Genomic DNA, 20779 nt, shown 5'->3' on the forward strand with positions numbered 1-20779 from the left:
TAGTACCTGTGTATAGTACCTGGGTATAGTACCTGGGTATAGTGCCTGTGTATAGTGCCTGTGTATAGTACCTGTGTATAGTGCCTGGGTATAGTGCCTGGGTATAGTACCTGTGTATAGTACCTGTGTATAGTACCTGGGTATAGTGCCTGGGTATAGTACCTGTGTATAGTACCTGTGTATAGTACCTGTGTATAGTACCTGTGTATAGTGCCTGGGTATAGTGCCTGGGTATAGTGCCTGTGTATAGTACCTGTGTATAGTGCCTGTGTATAGTGCCTGTGTATAGTACCTGTGTATAGTACCTGTGGGATGAAAACTGCAGCAAAAGTTGAGAGTTGGTTCTTAGGTAAAGTTACAGCTGCAGATTGTTCTTTTCAGTCTTCATTTCTGTTTCCAGTTTGCAAAATCTCCCGATCCCTGTGTGCATCTGTGCTCTGATTGGTCAATTTTACTGTCTGTCAAGGAAGCTGTGCTCTGATTGGAGAATCCACAAGAAGAAAGATCCAATCGGAGCACAGCAAAAACGGGCTTGAGGGGAAAGTGCAGAAACGGAGTAAGGTTTTTGTTTTTTTGCTACTTTTCCAGGGGGGGGCAAGTGCCCCCTCTTGCCCCCTTCTGTGGACGCCCATGCTGAGCACTACTACCACTTACTAAAGCCTTATGTTCTCTTGTGATTTAGGGTTCATGTATGATGGGTAGACGATCTTTGCACTGAGTATATTGGTTCTAAATTTCATCCGACCCCCCATGTTGGGCAGTTCATGGTGCATCAGTTGATGAGGTGTTTGGCTCAAACAAACTAATAATAATAAAAAAGTGACCATGTTGTTTATGGCCACTGATATGGCATCTGTCCATTCTAGCTGGGGGCTTATGTAGGGCCGGAACTAGAGGTAGGCAATCCTTGGGTGCAATGCTGGGGTGGCGCCAGGCACGTACCTCTTCTACTCCCCTACTCTGTGCCCTGGAGTGGGCGAGGTGACCAGCGGGTTGCCTAGGGTGCCCGGCACTGGCCTTATGGGTAAGATACCAATGAATATCACCTAATGTATGCCTTAGTGTCTTAGGTGAATCAAGGCACAAAGTTTGGGCATCTGTCCCACTAAAATTACCCTCCCAGAAAAAGGTTCTGGGTTTAAAATAGGTGAATAGGTTCCAGAATCCAATGTTTAACATAGTTAAATTACACCTCCCACCATTCTCAACAAGCCAAAGCAGCAAGTGGCTGAGAATGCTGGAGCTGCTACCCTATAGTGAAACAGTACCACCCCCCCCTATTCCCCACCATCAACCCCTCATTATGGGGAGACAGCAGAGCAACACATTGGGATTAGTGGAGATAATGGATACATTTCAGTTATTTTGCTTCACTGAGTAGCAGATGCTGATGACTTGTGCAATAACGGAGAGTGCAGACTTTGGATGAACGCGTGCCAGTATCTAGCTGCTAATATTTTCATACATTGCTCTAATTAGCAGCCATTGTTTATGAAGTGTTCCAGAACTGATGACTCCACAGAAATGTTTTTATGTGATAAACTGCCGGTACTGTACTGAAATCCACTGCGCTCGTTACAATAAAACGTACAGGATACTGAATAAGTATTGTGCCACTCGGCATGCTCAGGGTCAGCCTGGGATGGACTTTGCCTTTTTGTTCTGATGACAGAAGTGATGTTTCACTTTAATATAGCAGTAATGTGTATATATATATAATCCTACACAAATATGTCTAGCCCAGACTATTTATTGTTTAGATTTTAATGAGAACTAATAAAATATGAATATGGCTTGAAATGCCCTATGTAATATGCTGAAGTTCCTGTAGCAGCACAGAGGTTCAGCAGCCTTGTGAAAGTATCCAGGTCTCCAGTTGTGCACAGGAGCTCCCTGTTTCGGATTTTGTTAGACCATCTTCTGAGTGTCAGTGGCACTGCACGTGCTCAGTATGCTCTGGGCAACTGCTGAAATCATCCAGCATAAAAATAGTTTTTTGTTTTTTAATAAAAGCTGATGTTGCAGGGTTGATTATTGAACCCCAAAAGCTATGACAATGAGCAAACACTGGGCCAATTTGCTTCTGTGCAGTAACCCATGGCAACCAATCACATGCTTGCTTTCATTGTTCTTCCTGCAGCTGGCTGGAAAAAAATAATCTCTGATTAGTTGCTAGAGGTTACTGCCCAAAGGCAAATTAGCCCAGTGTTTAAAAATGAGCTCCAATGCCTATTTTCTCCTCTAAAACTAGTGCACAGTGATCTGTACCACTATGTTTCTGGAGATCCATAACTTTGGTACAAAAATGGCTGTAAAGGCCATTCATGGTAAGATTTACTTGTTTGGCGAGGTGACAAAATTAGCTGATCTTCTCCCAAAATGCCCAACTAAGGTGGGCAATATCAGGCAAATTCGATCGTCTGGCCAAATATTTGCTACAGTAAGTCAGGTTCATGTATTACTTACATGTACCAATAAAAGTGTATGTGCATGCCTGCCTCATGATCACAACCCATATCTATGTACCATGGATGCTGGTTAGTTCCACAGTCCGTGAGTTTTCACAATTTTTATCTGCTGATGCACCATGTTGGGCAGTTTATGGGTTGGGCAGTTTATGGGTTGGAGTGGAGCTACAGATGCTCATTCTTTTCTGCTGGAACAAAAGAAAGGTGGCCATAATTTGCAAGGACAGTGAATAGTAAGCATCATTTTGGGCTTCAGGATGATCAACTGGATACTTTACAGGATCAGCCATTGTACGAGTGCCATTTTGTATGGTGCTTTTGTTTCAGCTAGACTGTTATCTCTCCCTTTCTCATAGCTATAATAGCCTCAGGCATCTCCAGGTGTCAATGTAATAGATGTGAAGAACACTTTAAATGAAGTGTAATCAATCAGGAATATTCCATCATTTTTCCTTCCCGTAGGCCAAATCCCATAGAGCCACAGAAGTAGTATCAGAGCCTTTTCTGGTTCCTTACAAAGTGGCTGCCATTTCTAGAAGTTTAGCGAGGCAGTATTGAAGTCCTCTAGCCAAAATGGTATGCTACCATGCTGACGCTAAGTAAATGGAATGTCAGACTGCAGAAGCAGTGGGGTTGAAATACTAGCTCTGATAAGCTGAGCACCCTTATACACCCAAAGCACAGGCTTAATAATAATAATAATAATAAAAAAAAAAAATAATAATAATCAGCAGGAGCAACACATTCAGACATGGCTCAGCAGAACTAATACCATTTAGTTAATTGAGACTGTAATATAACTTATTACAAGCCCTGGTATACTCAGTGGGTTAAAGCAATTAGAGAGGGGGAAATACAGTGAAAAGGCTTATTCAGTATGGATACCAAAGTATGGTTCAGTTATCTATCTTTCTTGACCATCTCAAAATGATGTCTCTTTTGAGAATGATTTTATATGGCTTGTGGACTTTTTGGTTAAAACTAAAGAGTAACCAGTACAGACAAAAGATTGCCTACTGTGCTGTGAATTTGATATGGTATAGTCTAAAAAACATATTTAATATCTACCTTTAGTGAGCATGAGTAAATATAAGGATGACAGGTCATCATAAATTGTTGCAAATCCCCCAAAATTCAATGAAAAAATAAAAAAATGAACTGGACCTAGGAATAAAAACTCTGCTTGATTCAGTATAACCATAGAGAAATTGTTGTTGGATCAGAACATTGTTTTCATTCCATGGTGACCTCTGGGAGATTGTATTGGGTAATGCAGGAAATTTGTTGACCATGGAGATATTGCATTGGGTCACTGAAGAAAAGGATCTTGAGTAGCTTCTCTAATGACCCGTGCTGAGTAATTCTGACTCTCCAGTGGCAGTTGGATAAGCGCAGGGGCAAGTGAAGATGGGTCCTTTCCTTGTGTGTTTGAATCCGACTTGACGTAAATAATGCAGCGAGCGTAACTCCACTAACCACTTTAGAGCTAGTCATTCAGTAGATATAGTGGATGGTTCTCATGTGGGTTCAAGGAGATTAGCTGGCAAAAAAAAAGATGGGAAAATCGCTCTTCAAGCTGCATTTTGAATAAACTTCAGAGTCTATGATGCATGAAGGTCAATTAGCAGAGGGATACACTAGTTAGTGTGGGGGGAAATTAGGACATACATTAGCATGAGCTGCAAAGTGACATCTGAGATAATGGATTTAGGGAATATTGTGAGGAAAGAAGAGGCAGGAAGATTGTGGGCTGACCCTGTTTGTAATGCTGTCTTTATCTCTATCTGTGCTTCCTTTATGTTTTGTTTCCCTGTATATACCCCATAAATAAATAGGATTTATTTATCTATATTAACTCACCATTTATGACTGCTCGCTATGCTGTTCTGTGGCTCTCTGCTGATAATTCCTCTGCCAGGGCAAGCATTACATTACAACAATAAGGGAGATAGGGGGTTGGAGGTGTAGGAAACTTCAGTTTAGGACATCCCCGTCCCAGACTAATAATCTTTCCTAGAGTGTAATTAAGATTAATCAAGAGTTTAAATTTAACAAAGGGGCAATCAACATGATGAATGAGAGAGAGAGTTAGAGTTTATAGGAGGGTCTCCAAATTGGCTACTGATGCACGCTATTTATTGTGCATGCCGTGACCTCTATTGATGCCGGACGGATCTATTTGTCTATTGAACATAGCTTAAGCTATAGATTGTAAGCTCTAAATGATCCCCTTCCTTTAGCACTATTGCCTCTTATTTACAGTTCTGTTTCTATTGCCATTTCAGGACTTAAACTATCGTTCCTTTCTCTATTGCTGTTGAGCTGCAATGCGCCCGTCTGTTATAGGGGCTGTAGACTGGATGGGATTATATAATGTTAGATACACAAGATAGGAGCAATCTAATGGCACCCTTTAATGGGTTAATGAGAAGCAGTGCAGTTATGGAACAGAGGATAGGGAAGCTCACTAATATACTATTCTGCCTGTTCTATACAATAACAGACAGAACATTCATGGCAGCCATTGTTACAGACAAATACAAATGTGCAAGCAATGCAGATCTAGGTAAGAAGTTCCCATGACCTTCTCGTGATGGTAGCAGTATCCTCCTCTGTACAACAAACAAGATATATAGTGTGTTCCACTGCTCCACTCGTCAATACACATCGGTGTATTAGGTGTTCTCCTGGGTTACACAAAAACAGACAAGAAAGAAGTCTGGGAATGACTGCCTACTCTGCATCTATCTATCTATATTATATAGCACTGCAGAATATAAATACATGTTATTAATAATAATAATAATAATAATAATAATATCAGCACTGTTATTATTAACAAACAGTCCTAAAGCATCATCATAATTTTTCTAAAGAAGTTTTAAAAGGTTTCACCCCATGATGGTTTAAACTGCATGGGTGGGCGGGGGTCACATATTCTGGTTGTACAAAGTGCAGAGGATATTAAACCCAGTTGAAGTGCCTTGGGCAGTGCCAGACAGATGGCACATTATTCTGCATTGCCAGAGGAACATGATTTCCACTTCTGTTGGTGTGCCTAGTAACACATTTAATGCCCCCCTTATTATCACACTGGGCTATCAGAGTAGTTCCTTGTGTGCCCAGGTCCCTATGGGCTCTAGCCTAGGAGGATTGCTATCATCTTAGTGCCTCTGTATAAAAACCTATACCAGTTGGCAGTGCGTGTATCAGATTGCTTTGGGAGCAGGTCCAGCTTCTCTGGTGCCATCTATAAGACCCAGTGTGACACTATGTGAACTTATACATTTATAGGTCCCCTAGTGTATAAGTGGCCAGACAACATGATGGGCTGCTGGTACATGTATAGGACCTGTTATCCAGAATGCTCGGGACCAAGGGTATTCCGGATAAGGCATTTTTCCGTAATTTCTCTCTCTTCTCTGCTAAAGAATCAATAGAACATTAATTAAACCCTATGGGATTGTTTTGCATCCAATAAGGATTATTTATATCTTAGTTGTGATCAATTACAAGGTATTGTTTTATTACTACAGAGAAAAAGGAAATCAGTTTTAAAATTCTGAATTATTTAATTAAAATAGAGTCTATGGGAGATGGGCATTTCGTAATTCGGAGCTTTCTGGATAACGGGTTTCCGGATAAGGGATCCCATACCTGTACACTGTAAAATAACTCTAGGAGAAGCTCTTCTATCACATATAAGACAATGAATTGCATCAGGGAGCCCGATTGTGTATTATATTATTATTATTATGTATTATAGCTGACACCATCTGGACAGAGAATAATTAGGGAAATAAAATGAGGAAAGGATGTCCAGTTGCCCAGGACTGGGAGCCACATTGAAAGAAAGCAGCAAACCTGTAAATGTGAATTGCTGATTAATCTCTATGAGACCCTGTTATTAAATTATCCCTATTACCAGAGTCTTTATTGAGAGTCCTACGCCTGCAGTCTAAAGGGAAAGTGCTGAAATCCTTCTAGCGACTTTTTTTTCCGGGGGCCGTATCATTGTGCCAGGGGGAAATAAAATCTGCTCATATCTGCTCGGCTTGCTCCCTGGACAAAACAAACAAAATTAAGAAGCCAAAAATAAAATGAAACCCATAATACTGTACTGTAAGGGTTGCCTCTCAGTCAAATTCAGTTAATCAGCTGGAGAATATCTTGGTCAGAAGCACGGGGGTTCTGTCAATAGTCTTCGCTATGTATAAATGTCATTTCTGTGGAAAGTAGCATGTCTGTCCCTTTTCTGCACTGCTGGTTCTGTCTTTTGCAACAAGGTAGCCGAGGCCAACTTTGCAGGCTTCTTCACAGTGATCGAGCTGCCTTCTACTACATTGTTTCAATAGCCAGAACTGGCAGAGAATTGTAGAAATACTTCTAATAGCAATTATATTTACAAACCCATGAGAAATGTGTAAGGAATGTGTGTTGGAAAGTTGCTTAGAATGATATTTTCTTGCCTATTTTCTCCCTGTTCCTGGCTTGGGCGCTGGGCAGCATGGCTCGCATGTACAATATTCAATGGGTAAGCAAGCCAAAGTGTGCTCTGAAATAATCCTCTCCATGTATTATTTAATGGTTATTCCTGGTATCACTAATTGGTAATGTATTATTTAATTGATATACAGGAAGTGATGGTTTTGTCCTCTTGTCTTTTATCATTGACTTGAGCGGAGGATGCCTCGCTGTCTAAATACTGTGCTTTGCTCCCTGGCTCACCTCCTCCTCCTTTAGTGAATGTGGCTGCTGCCCGGGCTCTTATTGAGAGAGCAGCGTAGTGCCCCTGCACACGTGATGCCACTCAAAAGCCTCTGTCTGCTTAGCATAGCTGGATCCGCAGCTTATAGGGTGGTAATATAGTTTAGCATTATTTATTCATGCAGCGTCTGCATACTCAATAGCACGGCCCTATTGGGTTGCAAGCAATATGACAAGCGGTGCAGGAAAGACAAGGGTCAGGGGGCACAGCTGGCATGGGGAGGGTTAAATCACATATAATACAAGGACTGTCTCACTTACTTTTCCTTATTGAATTAGCCCTTAATCTATTAATTATGCACATGGGAGGGACTAGATTCTGTAAAGAAGCTTGCACAGCATTATGGGAAATGGAGTCTTGGCAGGAGGAGAGCGCAGTAGAAGGAACAGCAACAGACAGGCAGATATATAGTCAGCTATGGAAGATATTGAACATATTGCACTAAATTAAATGAAATTAAATGTCATTTTCAAATATGCATGTTTTTAGTGGTCATTTGTAATTGCGATTAGAAGCAGCATCTGTTTTATTTGGGCTCAGTTCCCCTTTAAATAAAAAAAGCTTCCCATAAAAATATCAGGAAACTTATCTTGTGGTTATCCGCTGTTTTAAGGCTAAATTCCTATGATATTTATTTAGTATATTATCTTTTACTTGTGTCAGAGAAAGAGGAGATGCCTATGTTTCCTTGGAAGCACTGCTGCCTGGAATGGATAGAGTTTGAGAGGGGGGATCAGATACAGAGCGGTGCTTGTTTCATACATGTTTCCCCGCTGGACAGAAGCTGCTGCTTGGTGCTTCAGGCTGTTGTCAGCAATAGGGCCTACACCATGTATGTATGTATGTATGTATGTATATATTTATAAATGCTACTTAGGTACGCAGCGCTGTATAGTACACTGGGGTTATTAAAATAATAGATACAAAGTATGATAATAAATATAAATAAATACAAGGTACAGCTGCAATAAGTTAAGAATCAAAGAGACAAGAGAATGGAGGTCCCTGCCCCATAGAGCTTACAATCTATATGATTTAATGATAAAATCTGCCTTGGATCTCATTGCTTTCCTTGTTAAACATGGCAGGAGTAGCCTCCATCACCTGCTGACCTCGCTCCTTTCTAGCTGGGCCCTTTAGTAAAGTTTATATTCATTAATGTCGCTGAAGTCTTTGCAGGAAAACATGGGAATAAATGAATAGGATGACTATTAGCAGGGCTGCTGGTAGCTATTACAGGCTGAACAATACTGCAGGCGGTGTCATGTCAATGCAGAGAATGGCATCCGACTGGGCAGCAACGGCACAGAATTTTCCCCTTTTCTCCCCCTTTGCTTTTCAGTGTGAGTTCCTAAAATAGATGAGTGTCTTTTTCAGTAGATTGCGACTGCACAGAGGGAAGGGAAAAAAAAAGAGCAATGTTGGAGAATGGGCGGAAAACGGCTCGTTTTAATTGAACAGAGGGAAGGAAGAAATTAAAGCCGTAATTTGCTGTATCTCCCATTATCTTGCACAAGCAATAGCCGTTTAAGCACCAGAGAGAATCAGGGCCCTGCTACTTTGTGCCTGCAGCTACAGAGCATTAGTGCAGCGGCAAATAGGAGCCGGGATTATCTCTCTCTCTCTTTTATTTAATGGTCTTTCCGTCCTGGGCAGGGATTGACTCCGGCACTGGCTGCGCTGCTGGAAAAGTAATGCTACACTGGTTAGACTGCATGGGAGGAACCAGGCTCAGAGCTAAAGGAGAGCTTTATGGGCTAACTGCACTCACAGCTCACACAGTTATTGGGTCTGAATGGAATAAAGGATAGGTGCACACATGCTGCTCTCCAGCTGGAATGGCCTGGGGTTCCATCAGGAAAGGGAGGAAAGCTGAAGGGCAAAGAAATTATGAAAATTAAAGACACAGACTGTCTGGGGGATGCTGGGAGTTGTAGTCCAACAACAGCCAGAGGGGTGCTGTGGTACTTTAGGGATACCTGCACTAACAGTTCACTCCAGTAATAATACTGTATATGGTACAGTAATTTGAGTCCATTGTCAAGGCCAAAAAACCCCCAAACCCCGATAGTTAACATTGTTCATTTGTCACATGGTACCCCATATATGCCCCCTGGGTGGAGCCCAAGAGGGGAAAGTGGGTTTATGAAGCCCTACATGAGCTTATAGTTATAAAATGGGTTATGTGGCTCAACCTGGGTGTCTGCCCCATGGCACCCCACCATGGCGTTCCCACTTATTGGGTTGTGGCCATCCCATCCTTCACCCCATAATGCAACCCCCCTCACTAGCATTGCTGTGTAGTCCCCCCCTCTGTCTGGGTCTTCTAAGCCCTGTGGCCCCTGATCCTGAGGGCAGTCTGTGCAAAGGGCCTGTAGTTGCCCATTATTTATCCAGCCCTACTCTGCTTACCTTCGAGCCACCTATCTGATCATTATTCTGAAGATGCTGGGAGTTGTAATTCTTACCAGCTTTGTGTGTGATAATTAGGATTCCAGTACCCACCCAGTAATAGATCCTTTAATACTGAAAGCTTGTGGGCTGTATGTAGCCCTCCGAGTGATATTTGGTGCCCCAGTCTGTTCATAATTATTATTAAATATAATGCAGTTCAACCTACAGACAAGTAATACAAGAGAACAAGACAGTTCAACCTACAGACAAGTGATAATGTTACATAATAGGCTTCCTAAGTGATTCCTGTGGCTGTCAGCTATTACTACTGAGGATTCTGGGAAGTGTAGCTTAGGATTCTGGGAAGTGTAGCTTAGGATTCTGGGAAGTGTAGCTTAGAACTGGTTCCTGTGACAGCCTGTCAGCTAGTACTACTGAGGATTCTGGGAAGTGTAGCTTAGGATTCTGGGAAGTGTAGCTTAGAACTGGTTCCTGTGACAGCCTGTCAGCTAGTACTACTGAGGATTCTGGGAAGTGTAGCTTAGAACTGGTTCCTGTGACAGCCTGTCAGCTAGTACTACTGAGGATTCTGGGAAGTGTAGCTTAGAACTGGTTCCTGTGACAGCCTGTCAGCTAGTACTACTGAGGATTCTGGGAAGTGTAGCTTAGAACTGGTACCTGTGACAGCCTGTCAGCTAGTACTACTGAGGATTCTGGGAAGTGTAGCTTAGAACTGGTTCCTGTGACAGCCTGTCAGCTATACTACTGAGGATTCTGGGAAGTGTAGCTTAGAACTAGTGCTTTGATTTGGCCTGTTGGCCAAAAGTAGCATTTAGCCCTGTGCCATGTAAAACTTTAGATTTATTGCCCAAAACGTATCATTGGTAAAAAGCTGCTGGGAGTTTATTTATTATGCCTGCAGCCTTTAAATGAGAAAAATGTCACATGGCCCCCAAAATGCCAGTGGTTGTTTTTGTACAGAAATAGATTATTCAAGGAATGTGATACTGATTATATCTGACATAAAGAGATTAACTGTCTGTGCGTTGGAGGGTCAGACCCATGCTGTGTGCCTCCAGCTGCTCTAGAACTACAATTCCCAGCAGCCACTGAGACTCCTTGGTTGACCGTTAGCAGGAGCTTTTGATCTCCATAGTATGTCTCTTTGCCAGAAGGCTACTTGGATGTGGGAATCTCATGGTCACAGATAGCCCATGGGAAGGTTGTGTTCTGCATGGAGCTTGGCTGTGTTTCGGGGTAGAAAGTGCTTAATTGTGCTCAGAATGGAGCAGAGATCTGCCAGTCTCTACTATTCCTGGCAACATTCAGCAGATAAATGCTGGGATTTGCAGTTCAAGATCCTGGGTGGGACTGCAGGTACCACCAAATGTTTGAGCTCTGAGGTAGGTATGCCCATCCCTATGCCAAAGTGCTTTCTAGCTAGCAGGCAGGGATAATCTGGGTGCCATGTACTTCTATTTGGTGTAGGGAGAATGATGTATTTTCATTTTTAAAATAATTGTCACAGTTGTACGTGTGTGGCTACATCTCCCTATCTGTGACAAAGCAGCATATCAGTCATACTTTACGGCTAAAATTCTAAATCTTTACAGCAGAGAATTCAGAGCGCAGTGATTTGAGATGCTGGGTCTCATTTACTATGAAACGTGTATCCGTTTCAATAGGCTCCTCACTTGCACCACTGCAGTGACAAACAGTATGATCTGTCACTGTCCTACCTGGGGGGACCTAGGGGGGCACAAATTGTAACGTTCCACAAGTATTGGTGTCATTGGATTAGAAGGACAAAGGAAGCAACACCATTGCTATAAAATAGAAAATGTTATGTAAATTGGTAGAATCCTGATTTAACATCCTAAATTTTACCTTTTCCAAGAATTTACGCCTTTTTTTTCTTTTCTTTTTTAACGGTTCCACACAGACAAACTGCATTTTTTCATTCTTGAATTTTATGTTTCCCCTAAAATTTGCGGTTTTAACATGGTTCCCTGGTGAATGTGAAATAGAGGTTCATGTATATATGTGTGTGTGTAGGCTATACAGTGTATGTGTGTGTGTGTAGGCTATACAGTGTATATGTGTGTGTGTTTAGGTTATACAGTGTATATGTGTGTGTGTAGGCTATACAGTGTATATGTGTGTGTGTAGGCTATACAGTGTATGTGTGTGTGTGTAGGCTATACAGTGTATATGTGTGTGTGTAGGCTATAGAGTGTATATGTGTGTGTGTAGGCTATACAGTGTATATGTGTGTGTGTAGGCTATAGAGTGTATATGTGTGTGTGTAGGCTATACAGTGTATATGTGTGTAGGCTATAGAGTGTATATGTGTGTGTGTGTAGGCTATACAGTGTATATGTGTGTGTAGGCTATACAGTGTATATGTGTGTGTGTGTAGGCTATACAGTGTATATGTGTGTGTAGGCTATACAGTGTATATGTGTGTGTGTAGGCTATACAGTGTATATGTGTGTGTGTAGGCTATACAGTGTATATGTGTGTGTGTAGCCTATACAGTGTATATGTGTGTGTGTGTGTAGGCTATACAGTGTATATGTGTGTAGGCTATAGAGCAGGGATCCCCAACCTTTTATACCCATGAGCCACATTCAAGTGGAAAAAGTGTTGGGGAGCAACACAAGCATGAAAAAGGTTCCTGGAGGTGCCAATGAGAGCTATCATTGGCTATTTGATAGCCCCTATGTGGACTGGCAGGCTATAGAAGGCTCTGTTTGGCATTATACTTGTTTTTTATGGCTCCAAAACTTGCCTCCTTAACCAGAAATTCAAAAATGAGCACCTGGTTTGAGGCCCCTGGGAGCAACATCCAAGGGGTTGGGGAACACTGCTATAGAGTGTATATGTGTGTGTTTAGGCTATAGAGTGTATATGTGTGTAGGCTATACAGTGTATATGTGTGTTTGTAGGCTATACAGTGTATATGTGTGTAGGCTATACAGTGTATATGTGTGTAGGCTATACAGTGTATATGTGTGTAGGCTATACAGTGTATATGTGTGTAGGCTATACAGTGTATATGTGTGTTTGTAGGCTATACAGTGTATATGTGTGTAGGCTATACAGTGTATATGTGTGTTTGTAGGCTATACAGTGTATATGTGTGTAGGCTATACAGTGTATATGTGTGTGTGTGTAGGCTATACAGTGTATATGTGTGTAGGCTATACAGTGTATATGTGTGTAGGCTATACAGTGTATATGTGTGTAGGCTATACAGTGTATATGTGTGTAGGCTATACAGTGTATATGTGTGTAGGCTATGCAGTGTATATGTGTGTAGGCTGTGTGTGTGTGTATATGTGTGTGTGTGGGCTATACAGTGTATATGTGTGTAGGCTATACAGTGTATATTTGTGTGTAGGCTATACAGTGTATATGTGTGTGTGTTTAGGCTATACAGTGTATATGTGTGTGTAGGCTATACAGTGTATATGTGTGTGTGTGTAGGCTATACAGTGTATATGTGTGTGTTTAGGCTATACAGTGTATATGTGTGTAGGCTATACAGTGTATATGTGTGTGTAGGCTATACAGTGTATATGTGTGTGTTTAGGCTATACAGTGTATATGTGTGTAGGCTATACAGTGTATATGTGTTTAGGCTATACAGTGTATATGTGTGTAGGCTATACAGTGTATATGTGTGTAGGCTATACAGTGTATATGTGTGTAGGCTATACAGTGTATATGTGTGTAGGCTGTGTGTGTGTGTATATGTGTGTGTGTAGGCTATACAGTGTATATGTGTGTAGGCTATACAGTGTATATGTGTGTGTGTTTAGGCTATACAGTGTATATGTGTGTGTGTGTAGGCTATACAGTGTATATGTGTGTGTGTAGGCTATACAGTGTATATGTGTGTGTGTAGGCTATACAGTGTATATGTGTGTGTGTAGGCTATACAGTGTATATGTGTGTGTGTGTAGGCTATACAGTGTATACAGTGTGTGTAGGCTATACAGTGTATATGTATGTGTGTGTAGGCTATACAGTGTATATGTGTGTGTGTGTAGGCTATACAGTGTATACAGTGTGTGTAGGCTATACAGTGTATATGTATGTGTGTGTAGGCTATACAGTGTATACAGTGTGTGTAGCCCATAGTATCCTAGTGGATATCTATATATATATATACTGTATATATATATATAGAGAGAGATATATATATAATACTGTAAACACAGTTATTCATTGATACATGGTCCCGGCCCTATGCAGAGTATATTAATGCACAGTGTGTGTGTAGGATCAGGTATATACTATATACTATATGTGTGTATGCGGTGTGTGCAGAGGCTTGGGGGCAGGTATGTGGCGGCCCCTCCCCTACAGGGCCCGGCTCTGCCATTGGAGCTCCGGGAGGGGGTGCTGCTCTCTCTCCATCCCATGTGAGGCGCGGAGGGCAGCCAGCTGTGCGGTGAGACAACCCCGCCAGCAACATCAGTAGCAGCAACATCAGTAGCAGCGGCAGCATCAGTAGCGGCAGCATCAGTAGCAGCAACATCAGTAGCAGCGGCGGCCGTGTCAGTGCGAGAGTCGCAGCGGAGTGTGTGGGAGACATGAGCGGCGCCTCCCCCCGCCCGGGTAGGGGATGCCCAGCACCCAGCTCGCTGCTTGTCCCCTTCCCTGGCACCGGCAGGAGGAAGGCTTGCGGCTGCTAATCAGCCCGGCCCGGAGCCATGTACCCGCCTGCTGCTGCCAGCGATTCTCTAGTCGGGACGCAGCGCCGGGGACTCGGGCAACATGCAGTTCGAGACGCTGCGCCAGTTTTGCAACACGGTCCTGTCGCATTTCCACGAAGCTTTCCCCACTCCGCCGAACATACTGCAGAATGATCTGTTCGGGCAGCCAGGGAACAGCCCCGGGTGAGTGGCCCCCGCCGGGGCTCCTTTCTTTCTATCTGCCCCTTATATCTTGCCACTCAAGGGCACTCCAGCTGCTGCATAGCTACACATGGCTGGCAGGGCATGCTGGGAACTATAGTCCTGCAATAGCCGAGGGGCTAAAGGATACTTCTGCCTATGGATATTCATTTTGACTCTTTCATTGCATTGGCTGTGGGATGAGGGGGTATTGCATTCTGTAATATTAGCCACACACACATTCTATCCTATTCATGGGCTCTGGAATGGAAGGACAAATGAAACTGGCTGCAGGGCAGCAACATGTATAGAAACCCAGTAGCTCAGGCTGCACCAAGACTCAAGATGTGGCCCTTCATCACCTGTGGATCTCCAGCAGGGGCAGCTGGGGCTGGGGATATATATATAGATTGAGAATTATAACCCCAAGCATTGGGCGCCCCATTCTAACACGTGGATATTATATAGAATAGCATTGCCAGCCATCTGAATAAGGAAGCGGCCATTCCTTTGCTACAATGTACTTTCCCTAGTGTTACAGGAAGATTGATTATGTGCACCCAAGGGTGTCCTTCCTCCATCTAACAATCCCCATTAATAACAAGCAGGAATGTGTTGCAGAGGGAGCAGGCAGGGTATTGGGGGATCCGCTGTACCTTCCTGATAGGCAGCTGCCTGGCCTGACAGCAGTTGGGCCCCATTAATAGTAATGAGCGGTGATTGTTAATGAGCAGTAACCCATAATGAAGCCAGGGGTTGGCCTGAAAGTGTATATATATATATATAGAGCTTTGGCCTCGTCAGAAATTAATGCAAAATAAAGGTTTATTTATTTGATTTGGTGTACAATCATAACCAATGTTTCGACCTCCTTGGGGGGAAATTAATAACGTTTTATTTTGCTTTACCGCCAAGGCTGAGAGTCCCAGCAAATGCCCAGTCTATACTTCTGCTGCAAAAATGTGTGCCCTCTAGCCCTATTTCAGCAATGGCTGCCCCCAACTGCAGCTTAGTTATATAAACCTAGCAGCGTTTCTGAAGCCAATAAACACATTATATTTGTGATGGGTAACAAAACCTTTAATTTCTTTTTAGTGGTTTTGGCACTGCAACTCCCAGAATCCTCTCATAGCCACATACAGTAGGACCTGTAGTTTGATATGAGCAGCTAAACGGGATCCATGGACAGAATAATTTCTTAGTTGGGACGGGGGGTAATTTAATAAGTCACTAAAAAAGATGAGTTTAAGGTTTAATTTGGCCATTTCAGTGTTTATAAACCCATATATATATGTTTGCTCATTCCTGCTAAGACTTTGGCAAGTTCTAGAATCCATGGTTGATTAACACAAGGCTCAGTGAGAGAGGGCCGGGCCCCCAGTGCCCCACTTAATTGGAGCAGATGTAATTAACCGGGGCCATTCCCTGAAGAGACAGGACACATAATAAAAAAAGTGCCCGCTCATTTATCAGGGCTGATATCCGCACTCCAGAAACCCCTTGGAAATCGCTGAATTGGCTTGTGAGTCGGTAGTGCGGGTACCTGAGCAATAATGGGGAGTAGGAATGAAGTGTCATTATAAATAATGAGAGAAATATCCACATATGATTTCCTAAAGGCAATCCATCTCGCTCCCTAATCGTAGCTCCAAAAATTATCCCTAAAATCTATTTCCGGTAGCAGGGAAGATAAATAACCCGGAGGAAGATTAACAAAAAATGCAGCATCAATTTATTTTCAATTATTTGGGTTTTTGCTCTGCAAGTAATCAATCTCTGTATCATGAATCCAAATTTTAACCCCTCCCCCCCCTTCCTTTGGATCCAGTGTTCCTGTTCCAGACTGAATGCGATACAATGGGGGCATTGCAATGAAATGTTTCATCCAGGTTTCGTTACAGCCACCAATCAAACGCTTGCTGTCACACAGCTGCCTGCTGATTGGTTGCTAGATCTGCAAGCTTTGCATTTACTCTGCCTACCCTGCTTCTCAGTATGACATGCTGAATTTATTTTCACTTACCTGACCTGATAAGTGTGCAAGCCTAGGCTGTTTTGTGCCTGCAACGCTTGGTCTGCATTTATATAAATGGGTGGGAGCTGCTGTATGGCTTACCTCTGCAGCAGCCTTGTTATCTGTGGCTACTAGCGTGGTATTCTGTGGCCAATACCTTGTATGTACTTGTATGTGGAAAATGTATGTTTGGCACATTCCAAAAACTCCCTGATATCTTACCTTGTAGTTAGCATTACAGTTTAGCACTGTAATGTCTTTGGTTTTTAAGGATTTTTGGAAGCTGTATTGCATTTTTGGGTTTACATTCCCTTTAAACTTCATGCTTCTGTATAGCCAGTAAAATGGATATTGGCCATATTCTTTGTCTTCATAATATGTGTTAAATACCTATATACATTTCTAGTGGTCATATTGCCAGCCGTTTATATGTATGTATGCATTTACCTACAAGAGGGTGGTGGGCTAACTGTCTGATCTAACTGCCTGATCATAACAGGGTCCTATTTGGACCCATCTGTAAGGGGCCTGATGGAGTCATTCGCCACTAGGATTTTCAAACCTGGCCAACAGATATCTGGCTAATCCCCAGCTCATTATTCATTGGCAGGCTGTCATTATGGCTAGTCATAACAGCCAATGCATGGTCAGCTTTATGTTTTCCATTGTTGCTTGCTGGGGGTTATCACCTGACCAAGGGTTAAATCTCCCTCTGTTTTCTATGGATTCAGCACAGTGTGTGGGAAAAGCCAATAGTGCCATCTGATTGCTTCTGTGTGGTTAAATTGTAAACAATATGATTGTTTTGGCTGCAGCCCATAGATTCCAGTAAAGCAATGATCTCAGTTACCTACTGGCCACAGAATAGTGCTTGTCTGGATTTATTAAACAATACCTTATAGAAGCAGGGCAGGGACTAGGGGTAGGCAGAAACGACACAGGTAGTAAGGAAGACTTTTGGCGCTCAGTGGTAATGACCAATGAGGGGAGGGCATAAGGGGTGGGCTTTCCTTGGGCACTTTGCCTTTTGTTCGGGCACTGTAAGTAAGAAGCATGTTTCAGCTCTAATGGGAGCATGTGATGTTAGGCCTTTGGCACCCTGTGTCTCCCATCGTTGCCTGTGGGCAGTGTGCAGTCTAGTGCATGAGTGTATGTATGCTGCTGGCTTCCTTTAACCCTTGCCCCCAGGCCCGGACTGGCAATCTGTGGGTTCAGGCAAATGCCAGAGGGGCTGCTGTAAGATGCCATAGACAGTCACTATTTATTGGGTTGGTGAGGGGGCTATTTGGGCCTTACTTGAAATTCCAGGGGCTATTTTGAATCCCAGTCCAGGCCTGCTTGCCCCTCTTACCTTTAATTCCCAGACCCTACCAGCACTCGGGGGAGTTTTGATTGCCGAGTTCCTTCAGCCTATACTCATACATACATTTTACCTAGGCACCAACAGAGGTTCCTGCCCCTGTGCTGAATCATCTGTGCCGGTGATAGACAAAATGTGTTGTACTTACTAGCGCAGCATTTATGCCATTACATTTTGTTCGGTTTCACACCACTAAAGGCCCCAGTATAATTAGCCAAGAAACAAGCTTTCTGCTGTGTGTTTTGTTCCTCCCCCCCCCTTCGTCAGCCCATGCACTGCACTTAAACATTATTAATTGGGAAGGCCACCCATGTTTGATTGCCAGGGAGAGAATATCCATTGATTTTTATATCTGCTCTCACAGTAGATTTATATCATTGAAGCCTTGCTGAGATGGGAAGGGTACTGCAGAACTCAGATTTGCTGAGTGTGATCATAGCCATCAGGATTCCGTGATCTCCGTCTCTTGATATACAGCTTCTTCTGTGCGCGGCGGCTGTAAACTCATTTCATGCCAGTAGAAAGGCTAAAAGGGATTGTATAGCGGCGAAATTTCCGCCTTGTAATTTGGTGTCCGCATTTTCTACTTCAAGAATAATTCTTATTGCCCCCTTAGGGGTAGGGGTATAAGCATAGTAAGCTGCTGCTGTTTATGAAGTAGGTTATCTCCCCAAGATGTGGGTGACCCTAAAATATTTTACATCCATTTCTGCCAGTGGACACTCTCCCTCCATTGGATTGGACTCCCCTTACCAAAAATCAAAGACACCCTGAGCTTTTTATATGCACAATGTTATACTGCCCCCTTCCACATGTGGGAAAATTGGGTGCTGGTATACCCCAGTGCCAGGTTCTCTGCATTACACCTATGGCTACCAGGCAAGGCAACTCATGGGGTAGGTCTGTTTAATTTGTGGTCACTAAAAATCCCCTACTCTCACTTATTTTCTATCATAATCCACTTACTTTTGCCAACTTTTTTTGAAGTTGAATTGAATAAAATATCCATTTAAACCCACAGTAATTGGGGAGCACCCAGGGCCAAATTCCCCACCAGGCTGTCATATTTTATGGCTCCCCTAGAGCAGAGGTTGTAAGCAGAGGGAAAGTAAGAAAATCCACTGGGCCCCAAAATTAAAGGGGAACTTTTGAACCAAAGTTTGTTAAAGAGTCCCACATAACACAGAAACCCCTAATATACCCATTGCTGTAATCTGTTCCTTCAAAATATATGAATAAATACAATTTTTATATGCTGAAATCCAGCTGCAAAACAGTTCTTCTCTTTCTGCATCGTTTGAAATTCTGGTAGGAGAGGAGGGACTAAAACACTGATGTTACAAATTGTAACAATTGATGTGCCCGCTGAAGGCAGGATGAGGACAGTCGACTACTGTTACATTTTATTTGAGTCACAAAGTAGTCAGCCAGATCAGCAGGGGAACAGGGGGCAGGGCTTAGGGAACTGTTCCAAACCATATTATTACATTACAAATCATGAAAAGGACGTATATTTTTGAATTGATGTATATTGCAACATTGCTTAAAATTATTAAAAAACAAATAGCGAGCGCCAATAGTGTAGAGTATAAAAACATTTAATTTTTTTTCACAAGTGTGATTTTAAAAAAGCAAATCAGGCAAATAGCCTTTTCCCAGATATGCCCGATATGCTTTTTATAAAAACACACTTGTGAGTAATATTTTAATGAATGCACAATTTTTGAAAATGATTTTATAATCTACATTGTTGGCGCTCGCCATTTGCTTTTTAGTTTGCTGTTTTAGTATCTGGGGGCCTGGTGCTGAAGGGCTGAGCTGCTTGGTACTTATAAAAGAACACACCACTGCTGGGATTTGAATATAGATACAGTACCGATTTGCTTAGAAGTATGTTTACTTTTTAAAAAACCTTAAGTTGTATTTGGGTAAAGTTCCCCTTTAAATTGCTGAACTGAAAAATGCTGCAAGGCATGATGGTGTCAGCAGCAGTTTAAAGGAAAACTATACCCCCAGAATGAATACTTAACCAACGGATAGTTTATATTATGTTGTGGCCTATTAAAGAATCTTGCCAAACTAGAATATATATATATCAGTAAATATTGCCCTTTTACATCCTTTCCCTTGAGCCGCCATTTAGTGATGGGCTGTGTGCTCCCTTAGAGATCAGCTGACAGGAAATAATGCAGCTCTCACTGTAACAGGAAGTAGTGTGGGAGCAAAAGGCAGAACTCTGTCCATTCATTGGCTGATGGGGCCTAGCATGTATGTGTGCCTTGGCTTGTTTGTGCGCACTGTGAATCCTATGATCCCAGGGGGCGGCCCTTAATTCTTAAAATGGCAATTTTCTATTTAGGATTACCCAATAGCACATACTACTAAAAAAGTATATTTTATGAAAAAATAAAGCAAATAATGTGCTGGGTTATAATTTCAGCAAGAATAACACTGTTATTGCCAAGGGCTTTATTCTATAGCAACTGAATGTCCATATGATTCTTATTGGACTTCAGATTGGACTGAAGTGTGTCTGTCACTGTGGCTTACCATGTGTGCACATAGTATTGTCTTGGTACTGAACGCTGATGTCTTTCTAGGCCAATACATGATGGCAGGGAGGGGGGCAATCACAGCGTCTCCTATTGGGGGTGTGCGGCTGCTGTGTCTCTTGCCATAGAACCCCATTTCACAACAAAGCAGTAATTTTACTATTATGGCTGATAATGTCCTTTCTTAAAGGCAGTGCAAAGTGCTGAGTCAGGCAAATTGCTAATTTCTAGAATAGAAAGTGTCCTTTGGTATAACAGTCAGCCATTACTGTGTATAAATGTGTGCTGGCTCTTTAAACGCCTCTCGGGACACAGTGGG

General features: G+C 42.5%; 1 protein-coding gene across 38 annotated transcripts in view; it reads left to right on the forward strand.

Annotated features, from left to right (window-relative positions):
• rims2 (regulating synaptic membrane exocytosis 2) overlaps window positions 1-20779 on the forward strand; it is a 336201-nt gene that overhangs the window by 78963 nt on the left and 236459 nt on the right. For 2 of the 38 annotated variants that reach the window (XM_031903577.1, XM_031903585.1), the window contains exon 1: window positions 14115-14537. The exons of 32 other annotated variants lie outside the window; for them this stretch is intronic. In XM_031903577.1, coding sequence (XP_031759437.1) covers window positions 14416-14537 — 122 coding nt within the window. In that variant the 5' untranslated portion in view covers window positions 14115-14415. Of the gene's footprint in view, window positions 1-14100; window positions 14538-20779 lie in introns of those variants that run through there. 4 more of the 38 variants (XM_031903572.1, XM_031903576.1, XM_031903583.1 and 1 more) reach the window with 4 other exon arrangements.

The sequence above is a fragment of the Xenopus tropicalis genome, chromosome 6, assembly GCF_000004195.4.
Source record: "Xenopus tropicalis strain Nigerian chromosome 6, UCB_Xtro_10.0, whole genome shotgun sequence".
Classification (NCBI taxonomy): domain Eukaryota; kingdom Metazoa; phylum Chordata; class Amphibia; order Anura; family Pipidae; genus Xenopus; species Xenopus tropicalis.